The sequence below is a fragment of the Triplophysa rosa genome, linkage group LG7 (genome assembly GCF_024868665.1).
Source record: "Triplophysa rosa linkage group LG7, Trosa_1v2, whole genome shotgun sequence".
Taxonomy (NCBI): Eukaryota; Metazoa; Chordata; class Actinopteri; order Cypriniformes; family Nemacheilidae; genus Triplophysa; species Triplophysa rosa.
In genome coordinates this window covers 1,984,270-2,000,817 of record NC_079896.1, presented here as the reverse complement: position 1 = coordinate 2,000,817, position 16,548 = coordinate 1,984,270, and the positions used below count along the sequence as shown (strand labels likewise).

Genomic DNA, 16,548 nt, shown 5'->3' with positions numbered 1-16,548 from the left:
ATGAGATGTCCTGACGGCAGGTTCACGACAGCGCGCATAGAGTTGTGGGTATTGTAGTCATAAAGTGGCCCGAATTCATTGCGTGTGTGTGGAAACTAGCAGAAGAAAAACTACAGTTTCTTCTGAAGTGTTGACGGCTGGTTGCATCAGCGTATGGGTAGTCACGCCGGTTTTGTTGACTGTTCCTGTTTGAGACTCTTTCTGTCAAATTTGTCAAAATAAATTCATTCAGCAGTGTAAATTGAAGGAGGGTGAAATGAAACTGTTTGTCGGCGAGGGGAATCCGCACTGCGTTAAAGTTCTGGCTGTGCTGGAACTTACTGGAGTAAAATGTGACGTGCAACTGGTCAACAACGAGGGTGAGTGAAGCAGTTATTATAGTAACAACCTTTACATTAATGAACATTCTGATGTTTACAACTAGATGCTATTCGGGGTTATGGTTTAAATGTGCTATATCTGTTTCTTACAACAAAGCGTTTTGATGGTGATATGGTACAGTAGTACAGTCTGTGTTACATCTCATATGTGGGTTTCAGAGAGAGTGGTGCCATACCTCACGCGCCCGGTGTTACCCGTCCTGCTGTTACCCAGCGGTCAGCACCTCTTCAGTCCCAACACCATCTGCCAGTGAGTGTGTTTGACTTCTGCTTATGTCCAGTAAAGAGAATGTGGGTCATTCTGTCATACAAATGAAACTCAAGGTTTATATACACCCCATTGTACAACGTCAAGCTAAATAAAACATAAATGTTGTGATATAACTGTGTGTTGTTACAAGACATGTTCTGAAGTCATGACACTAAAGTGCGTTCATTAAAACAAAAATGCACTTCTGATATCTTTATATTTGTTAGAATATAAAGATTATTTTGTGATTTTTTGTCATATTTTCAAAACATCATATTTACGCCAGCCGACATAAAGATGACTGTGTGTCAACAGATACCTGCTCGATGTGAGCGGTCAGAAAGCATCTGATGCAAATAACCAGTGGATGGAATGGGAAACTACAGATTTACAGGTGAAATTCTAAAGAAGATAATAAACATGATGAGACATGATTGTAATTACATAAGATTACTTTACAACAGGCTTCATATATAAATAAACAACATTCTATAACAGAACTATTCAGATGAAATTGTGTTTAAAGGGGTCATATGACACGGCTTAAACGAATATTATCGTTTGTTTTAGATGTAATGCAATGTCATACCGTGCATGTTTGTATCTCCTCTTTGCTCCGCCTCTCTGAAACGCGTGGATTTTTAACAAAGCTCATGGCTCTGAAAAGCGAGGTGTGCTCTGATTGGCCAGTTCTCCAGTGTGTAGTGATTGGTGGAATACTGCAAGCGTGTGAGGGAAATGTAACGCCTCTTACCATATTTGGAACATCATGTTCCTCTTCAGTTGTGCTGACAGGTCCGCCCACCTTACTTGCGTACTGTATACATGTGGGCGGTCTTAATCAACTCAGACCACCAACTGACGTAGATTTGTGGGGGTGTGGCTACACGAGGCGTTTCAGGCAGGTCTGGGTGAGCATTCGCTTTTAGATAGAACGCATCTTTTGTTCCCACACTTTCATTTTTGCAATTTTACGTGTCTAATACATGCATGGGCAACTTATAACACACCAAAGACACAGAAAAAACACGTGTTCGCGCCATATGACCCCTTTAAGAGGCACTTTTTCTCCATGAGATAACTGGGTTTCTTGATTTATTTCAGACAATCACAACTCCAATTCAGATGATTTATTCGTTCATAGAAATGTTATCTCAGAAACAAGAGATGTTGCTCTACAAACATGTTTAATTGTGTTTGTGTGTTCAGCCTGCAGTGTTACAGGCCCTCCACATGATGGCACTGCAGGGGAAGCGTTCTGAAGCGGTGGCTGTGATGGAAGAGTCCCTCGGTCATCTGGAACACAACCTGAAGAAAAGATCTACAAAGTTCTTAACCTCTGTGAGTCTGATTCACACACACTCACAAGATGCCATTGTGAGCACAATTTAACCATGGTGTTGCTACAGTATAACCAGAGTTAACCATGGTATTTGTAGTGGAACCGTGGTCATACAAATCTGCCAAACAACATGGTTTCTTTCTGCACTTACAATATGATAAAATCATGGTTGATTTCCTTAAGGGCTTTTAAATCCTACTACAGTAAATACTATAGTGCACTACAGTATATAGTACTAAAATATAGTATGCTGCAGTTTACTATAGTAAATGCTGTAATATACTATATTATTGTTTCATGTGGTCACACTCATCTCTTGCATGTCATTTTGTCAAAGCACAAGATGTTACTATGTCCTTAGAGTTTACCTGTGGCCTACAGGTAATGTCTGAAGCAAGACACGCCCCCTCATTATCATATGGACACAGAAATGTAGAAATAAATAAATGTGAAAATGTAAACATTTCGAAATACATATATATTAGCATAAATCCATAAAAGAAATACAAAAATGTACAAAATAAATAAATAAATAAATGTTTAAATAAATAAATAATATACGTTTAAAAATCATTCTTTTTTGTTATTTTTAGAAAATTAATTTCTGTATTTATTTTCGCTTTTTTACATTTCTTCATGGATTTATTTTGTATTTATTTATTTTTAATTTTGGCAGGATTGGGCTTCCATAGATGTACCCTGTTATTACCTCTGTAATAAAAAGGAAAGAATAGAAGGGTTGTTAAACGAAGAGTTGTACTGTGTGTTTCAGGATGTAATAACAGTTGCAGATATTGTCCTGTGGGCGACGCTATACCCCATTTTATCCGACTCGAGTTTTGAAGCCGGTAAGAGAACATTCACGTGTGATTTTCTGGCCCTATCTGTAGTATTTGATGAGATGTTCGGGACATCAGAGAACCCTTTTTCTGGTGTAGGTGACTTGCGGTTGGTGCGAGGTTGGTTTGATGGTGTCGTCGCTCAGTCTGCGTGTCAGTCGGCCGCTCAGAAGGTTCTGCATGGAAAGAGTTCGGAAGCCTTAAAGACTTTTCTCCAGAAACTCCCAGCCACACAAACACAGCGGCGAGACGGCCCGACCAGCAGCAGCGCTGCAGTGGTGCTCTCTCACGACCCCATGATTATTTTCATGACATTAAGCACAATTCTGTGCTCATTTCTCATCACATGCATGATTTTCATTGGCTGACATCTGTGTTGTTCATAAGGCTGATGACACAGAACATGTGATGTCAGAGCAGGAGATTGAAGAAGCGGCTCAGATGTGGTCGACAGGTCTCAAAGATTCTCATGCAGCGCCGCAGAGGAATCACCCCATGTATGATCTCAGCTCTTCACACACAACACGTCATCATCTGTCACGTGCAGATGTCCCGTGAGGATCTGAGAATGTGTTTGCTGTCTAATTGTGTGCGTCGTGCTTCAGTCTCCCACAGGAAGGAAAGAGAAATGTGCTACTCACGAGTGCGCTGCCCTACGTCAACAATGTGCCACACCTGGGCAACATCATCGGCTGTGTGCTGAGTGCAGACGTGTTCGCCAGGTAAGAGAAAGGAATTCTTCATCATACGTGCTTTTAACATCATATTACAAACGAAACGAGAAACACTGTGGAGAGATTCTCAAGAGTCAAACGACTTTATTGGCATGGTCATTCTTTACATTGCCAAAGGATAGAGACATTAAATATACACATTTTGCACAAATACACCTTGAAAATGAAACGGTTAAAGAATCTTATATATAGAAAATGGTATATACTCTGCTCGAGAAGAACACAACAAAAATAAATACAATTCAAACAACTAATATAATAAAAGTGCTTCAAACCTTAACCTGATATTATTCATCTTTAAACAGAAACATGGAGGTACTAAAAAGGTTTATGTGTTTTCTCTCTGTAGATACGGGCGTTTAAGAGGCTGGAATCTGTTGTTCGTCTGCGGTACAGATGAGTACGGAACGGCGACTGAAAACAAGGCTCGTGAGGAGGGTCTGACACCGAGAGAGATCTGCGATAAATATTACGCCATACACGCCTCCATCTACAAGTGGTTCCAGATCGACTTCGACTTTTTCGGTCGCACCACCACTGACCGGCAGACGGAGTAAGAGAAATGAGAGGGAAAGCCTGTCGCACGCTTCTTGGATCCAGAACGCACTTCAAAAGCACTTAAAACTCAAATATTCTTCTTTTCACCTTAATTAGGAATGTTGCTATTTGTAAAATGTTTACTGTATATTTATGAAATCATATTGAGATTATTAAATTGAAGATGGCTGCTGATGTCAACGAGTTGGAAATTGTCACTAAATTGGGTGTTGATGTTCTCAAAGTGAACGTTTGATGGCGGGTTAAGTAGTAACTGTCAGATCTCAACACCAGTTGATGTGATTCTCTCTGTGTTTGTCAGAATCGCTCAGGATATTTTCTGGCGTCTGCATGAGAGGGGTTTTCTCTTGGAGGACACGGTCGAACAGCTGCGATGTGAGAGCTGTCAGCGCTTTCTGGCCGATCGCTTCGTGGAGGGCGTGTGCCCTCACTGCCGTTACCCAGAAGCCCGCGGGGACCAGTGTGACAAATGTGGCCGTCTCATCAATGCCGTGGAGCTCAGGGTACGTTTGGAGACCAACGCGTCTCATTGTCTACGTTCATGAGGGCTCGTTCACGCGTGATGTGCACTTGCGTTCAGAAACACACTGTATTGACACACGTGCATTATAATCCATCGGAGGATGATGGTGTTGTCATGTCTGTTCTGTAGAATCCTCAGTGTAAGGTGTGCCAGGAAACTCCGGTGATCAGGTCCTCTAAACACCTGTTCCTCGACCTGCCAAAGGTGACATAACATCCCCATACGTCTATGAAATGTAGTGTGTATTGCTTAGGTTGTCTTTATCTAACTCTAGTGTGTGTGTGTGTAGTTGGAGGGCGAGTTGGAGAAGTGGTTGGACCAGTCGACAGGTGCTGGCGATTGGACGACAAACGCGCGGCAGATCACTCGCTCGTGGCTGCGGGACGGCCTGAAGCCGCGCTGCATCACCAGAGACCTGAAGTGGGGGACGCCTGTACCGCACCCCGACTACAAGGAGAAAGTAGGAGATTATCATGAGGGAGTTTGGTTTTTTTAACGCTCCTCTTTAACACTTTGTGCGTATGTTTGTAATCAAGGTGTTCTACGTGTGGTTTGATGCTCCTATTGGCTACCTCTCCATCACGGCAAACTACACCGACCAATGGGAGAAGTGGTGGAAGAATCCTCAGCAGGTGAGACTCAAGATTGATTTTGTGTTAAGGCTGTTTGCAGTCATTATCAACGACATTAAAAGTCATTTAACATATGATAGATTTTGCTTTGACAATGTCAGAGTTATGAGATCTACGGGTTCAAGGTTTACGTTCAGTTCAATAAATCTCTCCATCAGGTAAACGCGTCACAAGATAGTCAACTCTGTTGCGAGTTAACACTTCTACTTAAACACAAGGTGGATACGAAGATGAGGGGATGTGGAATAAATGAGCAGTTTATCTTAGTTTTAGAAACGGATACAACCGGTGTTATTATGTTAAGGACAGACTGTAGAAATGTACTGTTTCACAACATTGTGAAAACCGTCAGACTGAGACTTGTGAAGACAGTACAGAGACCACACAAGATTAACAACAGTAATAAAAGTGGTGTAGAATAAGATATAATAGGAAATACAGAATGAATATTTAGTATAAAGAAAATAAAAACTGAATATGGAAATTATTAGTACAGAACAGTAAATACTTATAAGAGTATTAAAACTTCAGAACTTTACTGACATTGTGCAAGCATAGTTTTGGTGTACAAATGCAGTAAAAATGTAAAGTAAAATTCTCATTCTGTATGTATATTTATATAAACATACTGTACCTACAGCCGCGGATAATATTTTAAAAAGGCCGTTCCGATTTTTCGTTTAATCATCTTTTCTAGATGTATTATGTTTCCAGTCCAGTGTCTGTTGAATTTCAATCCAATCCAATCAAACCAAATCAAGACTGACAGCATTACAACACGCGTGAAAACTGTGATAAAAGTCCAGGTTATCACATAAGAAATAACGCTTTCCTTAATACGTGTTGAAATATGACTGTTGTATTGCAATACAAATAATATTTTTCCTTGAAATTTGGTAGAAGTATTCTTAGTTGTTCGCAGAATGAAACAAAAATGATCATTTTAGATTTAGATTTAGATTCAATTTATAATAATTTACCTAAACACATACCTAGAAATAGTACATTCAGAAAAACTGAAAATAATTTTGAAATGGTGTTTTAAAGTTTTCCGATGCTGTATATATATATATATGTATATATACAAGAAAAAAGTTTATGTTTACATGAACACACAAAATACAAGTACAGAATACAAACAGTATAACATATAAATAAACAATATTATGAATAAACAGTGCTGTATGGTATGAAAACTACAAAAGATGCAGTAAAGATGCCGAGGTTCGGATATCATCTTCATCTTCTGTGAAACTCAATCAGAACGTTCTTGACAGTTTCTCACGGTGATTGGTTTGTTATTATGTCATGTGTCCTGTAGGTGGAGCTGTACAACTTCATGGCGAAGGACAACGTTCCCTTCCACAGCGTGGTGTTCCCATGTTCACTTCTGGGTGCTCAAGACAACTACACGCTTGTGAATAATCTCATTGCCACAGGTGACGCCTAAACACACTGCCAGACAGTCAATATGATCAATATTCATTTCATAACTCATCTGCAGTCGAGTTGTATGAAATAAAAAATGAAATGTTCATGTTTGAAATTTCAGGCAGATAGTAAAAGAGTCTTTAGAAGTAATGATGTTTTTTAATGTGTCCAGAATATCTGAATTATGAGGACACCAAGTTTTCTAAGAGCCGTGGTGTGGGTGTGTTCGGAGACATGGCTAAAGACACAGGAATCCCGTCGGATGTTTGGCGCTTTTATCTGCTGTACGTGCGTCCTGAAGCGCAGGACTCGGCCTTCTCCTGGTCTGACATGGCACTCAAGAACAACTCTGAACTTCTCAACAACCTGGGAAACTTCATTAACAGGTTTGAAGCAGAACCTTTAATCCACACGTCACGAATAAAATATGTGCATAAACACACAGACCTTTTTTTAGTGCAGTAGGAAAATCTCATTTAGAACAGATAGACACACAGTTTTTTATTTTTATTATGCGCAACACAAACATCTACACATCACCTACTGTTAGGATAATAATTGATGTGGTTTGGCATTAAATTGTTTAATGTGGTTTTAAATTGTGTTCCTGTTGTTTAATTGGTAGTGTCATGTTAGCAACGCAAAGTTTGACTCCATTGAACACACAAAATTGTTTCAATGCCCTGTATGTCTCTTTGGATAACAGCGTCTGCCAAATCCTTAAATGATTTTCTACGTTATTTTATCATCTTTAAATCACACATTTACCCTGGTATATCACTGCTAAAATACAACTCCAGACAAATATATTTGCCACACGAATGATTTATATATTAGTCATTTACATAATAATGATTTAGATCTTGTTTAGTAAACTGTTAGAATAATCACACATACTGAAGCTTTGGAGGGTTTTTCATGCTTTTCAGTTTCAGTGAGTTTGAACTTGTATTTAAATCATTTTTTATCCGTTTCATTTTCTTTCCTTTCAGCATTGATTCTAAACATCACATAAAACAGCAAACTGTAGTCGATTATGTGCAATAATGAGACATTTTAAGCCTTTCTCTCTCTCTCTCTCTCATTGTGTTTTAGTGCTCACTATAATTGTGTTTTATTTTCATACATGTCATCTTTTCTGGTTGTGTTGCACAGGGCAGCAATGTTTGTGAGTAAGTTCTTTGAAGGACGCGTTCCCGATATGCTCCTCGGTGATGATGATAAACGTCTCATCGCTGTGGTCAGCTGGGAGCTCAAGCAGTACATTCAGCTGCTGGATAAAGTCAGGTCAGTGTTCTGTGGAACACAAAAGAACATCATTTGAGAAGTGTCTCGGTGGTTTTGTGATGTTTGGTTGTTTTTTTGTGTGCTCTAAAGAAAGTCATACAGGTTTGGAATGACGTGAGGATGGATTGAATGATTAAAGTTTTTTTGTTTATGGTTGAATTCTCCCTGTCGGACACTTCAAATGGTCTTTTGTCAAGCGTGTTGTGTGATGTGTAAAGTTCATAGACTTTCTGAAAGCCACGACGTGTAACGCTGCCTTTTTCTCCGTCAGGATCCGTGACGCTCTGAAGTGCATCCTGAACATCTCGCGTCACGGCAACCAGTACATCCAGGTCAATGAACCCTGGAAGAAGATCAAAGGAGGAGACACGGACAAGTGAGTTAACAATAATCTGGTATAAAAGAGTGTCAGGAGAATGACAGTTCGTCATAGTTTTTCTTCACATTTATTTGGCATATAGACAGGGGGCCGGTACGGTGACGGGCGTATCGGTTAACGTGGCATGTCTCCTCTCTGCCCTGCTGGAGCCCTACATGCCTGCCGTGAGTCAGACCATCAGAACCCAGCTGCAGGCTCCGCCCAACTGCACCGGAGCCATGATGCAAGGGGCGGGAACTTTCATATGTACACTGCCAGCCGGCCACCGCATCGGCACGGTAAATAACGCATCATTAATGTGCCGACTTTGGATAGTCAAGTTGTGTTTTTAATCACCTTTTTAATGGGTTTATTGTGGCCTCTTGTGCAGGTCAGTCCTTTGTTCCAAAAGTTGGAGAACGAACAGATTGAGGGTTTCAGAAAACGATTCGGAGGACAACAGGTTTGTAGAAACAATCGCACCTTGATATTTAAGGGTTTTTAAAACCTGGAAATGTTAAAATAGTAAATATCCAGGCTTGGAATAACGATAGATAATTGAAAAAAATGAAAAGTCTCGAAAAGCTCTATAGTGAATATAAATATACAATTCAAAAGCTTCGGGTCACTTACTCATTCTTTATTCATATTTTCCCATATTTTTGAATGACAGTAAACACATCAAAACTATGGTATAACACAGATATCAGTCATGTTATATGTTATTATCTTTAGTGTTGTCACCCTTTGTGTTAAAATTGAAGAAATGTTTTCGTGTCATTTTATCAAACAGCTTCCTGAGGTCTCACCCTCGGATGCTTCTTAAATGGAGTTCACATCTATTCTGAGCTCTTATTGGCTGAATTTTTATCGTTTAGTCCAAGTCATCCGTTTACAAAACCTTTTTTTTTTTTTTTTTAAGTAAAATGTTTGTTTTTTACCAAAAACATGATTTTAAAAATCATGAGAAATATTTCACACGAGTGTCGTATATCTATTTATAATTTATTGAATCATTTTCTTTGAAACAATTGTTTCCAAATCAGCATGAAAGATTCATTTGAATCTAAAGAAGTCACAAATGTGTTGAAATGAGAACACTTAGTAACACCGTGATGTCGACACGAACAGAGGATTTGATCGCAAACAAGATCATCTACATGTTTTACTCTCTTCTCTTCTCCTTTTTTTCATGGTGTGGTTTTATTGTAAAGTAACATGATGACATGAAGTGCCTGCGGTTATTTGTCTTTCTGATTCTCTCACTCAGCCAGAAGAGGAGAGTGATAAAGGAGAGGTAGACACGCATGTGAGCACTCGGCCTTTGTGTCTGCGTTTGCACTATAACCGGCTGTGAAATCGATTCACTGATGATGTGTGTATTCAAACAACAGCCACTCTGGATCAAAGCCTGCCGCCGTCAGTCAGCGAGCTGCGCTTTTCTTTTAACTCAGAATAGATTCTGCCCCCGGCAGCTCTCGGGAAAAAGAAAAACTCATCTCTCAGAAGACAGCCAATATCATTTTACATTGGCTTATTTAAGAGGCTTGAGCTCTGCCTGCGTCTGCTAACAGAGATTTTTGCATGTGCTGTGTTCGCCGTTGTGAATTAACAGATGTCCTTTTATTTTATCTGTGAATTATGACATTTTTAGTTATATTCTCAAGCATCCCCATAATAAAATATTGATTTGTACGTTTCTTACACTCAGATTCCCAGCATGGCTTCAGCCGACACCAAACTCAGCGCCGGTGTTGAGATGAACTCCTCAGTGAATGTTCAAGCAGATCCAGAGAGAGCCAGACGGCTGGCCGAGCAAGTGACAGAGCAGGTGAAAAATACATGTACATTCAATTAAATCCACCTGGTGTTTCTCATACAATGCAGAGGACGACACCAGCCTTCTTTTCTGATATCCTGCCAAAGTGTTTTACCTTTAGTTATGAATGTTGAAAAAATAAAATATTAAAAATTATTTGTGTGTATATATATTTTTTTATTAAAAATGTTCTATAAACTTATTATAAATGTTATTTTCATGAACATGAAACATGTGAAAAACAATTGCGCTTGAGAACGCACTAATGTTGTTGCACATTAACACAAACTGTACCTTGTTTTGTTTTGTTATCATTTTTTGGTAATTTGTTTTAAATTTACTGTGATAAAGGTGCAATCGTACTGTATGTGTGCATCTGGCAACAAAGACTTATTTCCTAAATACTTCATTGTTTGCAACGTGAAGTTTGAGAATTTTTCTTGTTTCGTATAAATGGATGTTTCTAAATAGTGATCAAGTTATTAAAAGAAAAATTGATCTAGAATTGATTTAAATGGAAAATAGTTGCGGGAGAAAATATATTTAATGGCGACATGAACATACTGATTTTCAGATGACGTTATTACAAATGAATTCTTACAGTTTCAATTGTTTTTTAACTGATTTGATTTTCAAAACCTAGTCAATTAAATACTTTAGTTATCATAAATGAATTTGAATAATTTATAGTAAAATAAAAGTTAATTACATTTGATTGAATTCATATTCGTGTGTACGAATATCGACCGTTTCAGGCTGGTTTTTTATTTGAAAATCTTTTTTGTAATGGTTAAAAATGCAGATGATGTAATAATTGGGTCTGATTTGTGTGTTTCAGGGTGATAAAGTACGAGCTCTCAAGGCTCAGAAAGCCGAGAAATCTGTAATCGGAGAGGAAGTCGCCAAATTACTGGAGCTAAAAAAACAACTCGCTCTTGCAGAAGGCCAGGAGCCGTCCAATCAGAAAGCAAAGAAAAAGTGACAAAATGACAGAATTTTTATCCCTTGAGGTAGATGGTTTATGAATATTTTTATAGAGCCGTACTGGATATTGTTCTATACGGCAACTCTGTCTGAAAATGCAAAACCGCCCTTATTAACACGCAATAAAATATATGCACTGATCATTTTATTTATCTGCCGTTTCATTCTGGTCCAACCCTGTTTTAGTACAATTTGTTTTTTCATGAAATCAACACACACACACAGAAAATTTAGACTCAATTCAGTTTGTTTCAAAATTTTTATAATAAAACTTGTGTATTACAATTTCGTATTAAGTCCAAGTGAAATTCAGATAAAAATGTTTGTCTACCCTAATACAGTAATTCGGCATGCAAGTGTATTTGTATTAACAAACTACAATATAATGATTAAACATGATGATTAAATGACACGATTTGATATGCATGTAATATAGAAAAATATTCATGATTAGAGGCAGAGTGTGTAAATGGCTACATCTAAAAAAAAAAGATAAATAAGTAAGAGCAAAATCACCATAAACATCCATTCACATGTACACCCTTCATCCATCCAAACACACACACACACACACACACACACACACACTTAGAGGCCTTGGTTGAAGATAAGAAACTGCTCACACAATCTTCTGTTTAACAGTCCTGAGCTACTACTGTAAATCTCTATCAACTTGGGTGAATTTACATCTTGAAGCCCTTTCTTTAACAGATGGGTTACAATGAAATGCACCTCGGTTTGTTTCTACAATCACCGTTACAAATACAAACGTTCTTCGCAATCGTTCATTAAAACTGTCGTTTAATTTTATTGCATCCACTGTGATACATTCTCACCGCATAAAACAATCAGTATGGAATAACAAGGAAAGCTGATAAACCTATTTGCAGTTAAGTGACGGTGGGTGTAAATCCTGCATTACAGCGACTTTCATTCCGATTATTAGATAAATCTCAGGAGAAATGTGTGGTCCTATTTCACCCGAAAATCAAAAGGAAGAAATATTGTTTGTAATTTTGCACAAGGAACATTTCGTTTATTTTAGGGAGATTTTGGAGCCATTATTTTCATGACAGTTTGAGCACAACCAATCCTCACAGCTGTGAGCTGAAAATCTCTTAATGCAAAAAAGTCTTTGATATACGGTTTGCCAATTTGAATGATGTTTTTTACACTCATTTTTTACATTTTGAATAAATAAAATTGCCTAAAAACATGGTTTTGTTTTTAGGTAAAATGGCTTTATTGTCATGAAAAAATCACAGTTCAACAAATCTCAAAAAGTTTCATTTTCTTGATGCAAAAGAACGTTTGTTATTTTGGATTTTTGGAGTGAAATGTGACATAGACATGTTCTCCTGAGGTCCCATCTTTCCTGTCTTCTGTTTGTCTTTGGCTTCGTCTGACTTTCTCTTTCACTCTCGGTGGGAGACGCTCTGCGAGACCCTCGCTCCCCCCGTGCCACATGTCTTTTGTCTTCTCTGCTCCTTCTAAATGTGCATTTCATGGTCCCCACAAGATAAATTTCCGCCGATTGTTCACTTGCTTTCAACCCCTCTTCACAAGTTTCCTCTTTCTTCTTCACCTCCTGGTGTTGACGAGTCTCTCGATGAGCGCTCTGCGCGTCCTCTGCACCTCCTCTCCGAGCCGCTCGATCTCCGCCTTCAGACGCTCGTTCTGATCCGTCAGTTCCTGCACCTTCCTCTCGTTCTCGTGCTCGCGCTCTCTCCTGCTTTTCTTCCCTGGGGACGGCGAGCACAGAGCGCCTCCTCGCTCGCCTCCTCTCTTTCTCTTGCCCCAGCGCGAGGAGACGCTGGCGGGAGGCGACAGGGGAGGGGAGGAGGGCGGGGAGCAGTTGAAAGAGGGCGACTGGGACCCCGAGGAGCAGGACGAAGCGTCGGGAACCGTCGACGCCAGCTCCTCCTCGCTGGCGGCCGGAGACGAAGGCTGGTGATGTGAGACGGTGTAACCACCGGTGACCATCACGGCCCCCGCGTCCACCCCCTCGCTCAGGAGCTCGAAGAACTCCGGGGGCAGAAGGTCTCCCCCGCCCGAGCTCTCCGTGTCACCTCCTCTCCGCTCCTCCTGTCTTGGGGGAGTCGCACAGACGGCCGGCGGGTGGTTGGGCGGCTCGTCCGTCACGCGCTGCACACCGTCCCCCCATACCTGCCCATCCGTTAGCCAGGTGAGCGAGCAGCTCTCCAAAACATCCAGGAACTCCGGCTCCTTCTGCACAGGTTGCCACATATTTGAGAAAAAAGAGAAATACGGTAAGAAGCTATTCGATCAGAGAATACGTGCAGATGAAAAATCGTAAAACGTCGTTTGACGTTACTGACCTCGGAACAAGGCGGGGCTCTCGTAATTTTGGCCCCACCCGCATCCGAGCCCAGTATATCCTGTAGGTCTTCATACCACGCCTCCAACTCTGCACCACAAAGCGGTCCCACGCCAGGAGGGTACATCCACTCCGCAGTCATCGCACCAAACAGTCCACAGACACAACACGATATGCTCCCACACCTAGCACACCAGACCTGACCGACGACACCAAAAAAATCAGAAAACCCCTCAGAATGCTCTCACTGTACCACAGTGACGAAATAAAACAGACATGGATACTTCTATCAAGAGCTTCAACACATCAGCACTCCGTGAAACATCACCCGCTGCGGAGATTCGGGGAATAGCTGATTTATCTGGGTGACCCGTTATTATATGTGACATTACTAGTGTTCGACCACTGAGTGCTGTAAGGACACACAGTGGCCAAAGAGCGCTACTGCCCAATAACACCCGGAGCTATAGAAGCATGCCAGTACACAAGAGAAAGTTTCTGCTGGTTATTAAATTCAGCCTATTTAATATTCAACATCGAAACCCTTTCCGTATAAAATCAACAAAAAGCTTGTGAATGAGAAATGAAAAAGCCATAAAAGTGTCTCACCTTTAAGTGTCTTTTGTCAATCACGTTTGAATGTGAGTTGTCGGCGATATTTTGTCCCAATAGTTCTAAAGAAATAAAAAATAAAACAGCTCAGGCCACCGTTCATGGTTATTTTGTAGTTACAGTAAACCAAATTCACAATAGCACTATTCAAAGCAGCCTTATGATCAAATACATGGCGTTAAGATTAGATATACAGTATAACACAACTTCTTTCAGAGAAAAAAAAATGTTGAAATGAATTAAGTTATGAAAAAACGACAATGTAATACAGAAAAATGATGGATGATGAAGAATGTTTAAGTGTGCTTACAAATCAATTTAAGCGATAATTGATTCTTTATTCCAACATGTTAATTAGGCCATTGTTGTTTTTAATGTAAACAAAGGCTCATTGTGCTCGACAGCGCCTCGTGCGTCAGTCTGAGAGAGCAGACAAAACTCTCAACTTACATTAACAACACCAAAACATCCACGTTCCGCTACATCAGGTGTCTTTTTTTGTTTTGTTTAAAAAAGATATATTTTTAACTAAGACTAAAAACAACGGTTATCTGTTAGTAATCTGTTATCGGTTATTAAGACAATGAAACCAAACGCAAATATGTATGAGTGTAAGAGTGTTTTTATATTCTATAAAATGTAAAAAAAATATATACTTATTATGATTACAAATGATCCTAATAAAGATGTTGTCATTTATTTGTGGGGGCGTACTGTCCGACTTTGAGGTTGGATTGGTAGAACCTAAAAAAGAGATTATAAATCCTACATCGATTATTTTTAAATGACAAGACAGTCATTACTTTATATATAAACTGACATGTAATGACAGCTAAATTGTTTTTATTCCATTTAGATTCAGAATATAAATAAACAACTTCGCTGAGGTTTAATGAAACTGACCGCGAGCCGATGACGTCATGGAATCAAAGTACAGGACTGAGGAAACAAAGGGCGGTGACGTCACGCCAGACTGACACTTTAAAAGTAACGTACTTAAACGATATAAAAGCACGACGTGTGAGCTATTAAGATCGTATTTGTTTAAATTCGCAAACTGTAAAAAAGTTCGACACGTAGCGCTGTGCGCCATGCCGCGTTATTACACGATCAGCCCATAACCGCTAGAAAAACGTTCGCAAAAGCTCGCAATATTTTGACTTGTTAAACTAAGTTCGCATTTTAAACGAACTGACAGCTGTCATCCCGAGGTTTCCCAGCAACTTGAAGATGAACCAAAACCCAAAAAAATCATATAAAATAATGACGCAACAACTATTCCGTTCAATTAAAGGGAAAATATGGAAAGGACAGAAAAAAAAACTCCAATGAAATTTGAGTTCCTGTCTGAGCAACTGTATTCCAAAAACAGCAGTGGGATGGTCGCCAAAACAGGCGCATTCCCGATGTCCAAAAGAAAAGCCTGCCATTAGATCCACCAGTGGACAAAAGTACACAAAACACTGAATAGAAAGAAATAGCCTAGCTGTCACTTACCCTTTTCTTTTTATTACTTCTTTTCCTCGGTTGTTTCGGTTTTAGTGTCTGTGCGTGTTTCTGTAGAGATTGGTGATAGCTCATGTTAACCATTGTTCAGCTGAAGTCACCGAGTGTGGATTTCGGAAACTCCCGGGGACATTTATAGAGTCACTCCAACCGAACTCTGGGGGACGGGCCTCAAGGTGCAGCCTAACCCAGAACCGAGGAAAATGACAGGAGATGGTCGGCCGTGCGATCCAATCACATAAGGAAGACGGGAATCTTCTGCTTAGAGACATCCAATCAACGGGCGCGCTGGGTGGGAAAGGGCGGGGCCACGATGACTTTGCTAGTTGTCTCGTCCTGTGAGAAGTTTGTGTGAGCAGGAAGATGTGATGCAGTCATAAGACGGCCAGGACGAATTTGGGGCGTAAGGGAGTCACATGAAAGGAATGATGCAATCCTTGGCAACCGGTTTCTAGTTGGAGATAAGACTAGCAGAAGCCGAGCATGTTTTATTAAACAACCTTCCGTTAAAAGGGAAAGGGAAAATCGGATAAAACACCTTATAAGGATGTAGCAAAAAATGTTGCCGTTTTTGCTTGCGTTCGCATATGCATATAACGTACAAAAAAAGGGAGGAGTGTCAGTATCTGTGGTCTTCGTGTGACATTGTACCATTTGTTTACTCTTTTTTTTATCTTTTAATAATTTTTCTTTGGTCACCTGAGGCGATTCTTCCATGTTTTCCAAATGCGCCCTGTTCAGCACTATGGATTCACTATGAGGGTATTCCATGAGAGTTGAACTCCACCCGAACCGCGCGGAAGTTCCTCAGGCAGTCCAGTGACTATTTATTTAGGACAACGATACATCAGATTGACAGTTCGGTATAATTCAAGCAGAGCTCATTAGCGCATCACATATTAAATCAGGACAGCCCGTGAGGGGATGTTGAAGTATCAAAGGTCAGAGTCTAAAA

General features: G+C 40.0%; 2 protein-coding genes across 4 annotated transcripts; one reads left to right on the top strand and one right to left on the bottom strand.

Moving 5' to 3' along the window:
• Window positions 1–125: 125 nt before the first annotated feature.
• mars1 (methionyl-tRNA synthetase 1) lies at window positions 126–11,422 on the top strand. Of its 3 annotated transcripts, none has more exons than XM_057338007.1 (22): window positions 126–359; window positions 540–630; window positions 946–1,024; window positions 1,840–1,971; window positions 2,745–2,820; window positions 2,911–3,089; window positions 3,199–3,308; window positions 3,417–3,533; window positions 3,895–4,098; window positions 4,405–4,606; window positions 4,756–4,830; window positions 4,916–5,086; window positions 5,163–5,258; window positions 6,580–6,697; window positions 6,862–7,075; window positions 7,845–7,976; window positions 8,248–8,352; window positions 8,438–8,633; window positions 8,726–8,797; window positions 9,605–9,631; window positions 10,046–10,165; window positions 10,992–11,422. In XM_057338007.1, exons 1-22 carry the CDS (start codon window positions 257–259, stop codon window positions 11,133–11,135), a joined length of 2,763 nt encoding a protein of 920 aa, XP_057193990.1. In that variant the 5' UTR covers window positions 126–256; the 3' UTR covers window positions 11,136–11,422. The 3 variants fall into 3 exon arrangements, with proteins under 3 accessions (XP_057193990.1, XP_057193989.1, XP_057193991.1); XM_057338006.1 differs by having other exon boundaries at window positions 9,605–9,643; XM_057338008.1 differs by lacking the exon at window positions 9,605–9,631 and having other exon boundaries at window positions 127–359.
• Window positions 11,423–11,435: 13 nt separating this feature from the next.
• Window positions 11,436–15,717, bottom strand: ddit3 (DNA-damage-inducible transcript 3). The gene is made up of 4 exons (XM_057338009.1): window positions 15,585–15,717; window positions 14,085–14,149; window positions 13,477–13,674; window positions 11,436–13,366 (listed from the first exon to the last, which is right to left on the bottom strand). The coding sequence occupies exons 3-4, from the start codon at window positions 13,615–13,617 to the stop codon at window positions 12,719–12,721; spliced, it is 789 nt and encodes a 262-aa protein (XP_057193992.1). The 5' UTR covers window positions 13,618–13,674; window positions 14,085–14,149; window positions 15,585–15,717; the 3' UTR covers window positions 11,436–12,718.
• Between the last annotated feature and the right edge of the window lie 831 nt (window positions 15,718–16,548).

What these genes read in the sequence shown, in the direction of transcription:
- mars1 (XM_057338006.1), top strand. Translation starts at nt 257, where the DNA reads ATGAAACTGTTTGTCGGCGAGGGGAATCCGCACTGCGTTAAAGTTCTG. An exon ending in CTACAAAGTTCTTAACCTCT is followed by an intron (nt 1,972 to 2,744) that starts GTGAGTCTGATT and finishes TGTGTGTTTCAG; the next exon opens with GATGTAATAACAGTTGCAGA. An exon ending in AGTGCAGACGTGTTCGCCAG is followed by an intron (nt 3,534 to 3,894) that starts GTAAGAGAAAGG and finishes TTCTCTCTGTAG; the next exon opens with ATACGGGCGTTTAAGAGGCT.
- ddit3 (XM_057338009.1), bottom strand. Translation starts at nt 13,617, where the DNA reads ATGACTGCGGAGTGGATGTACCCTCCTGGCGTGGGACCGCTTTGTGGT. An exon ending in GAGCCCCGCCTTGTTCCGAG is followed by an intron (nt 13,367 to 13,476) that starts GTCAGTAACGTC and finishes CAACCTGTGCAG; the next exon opens with AAGGAGCCGGAGTTCCTGGA.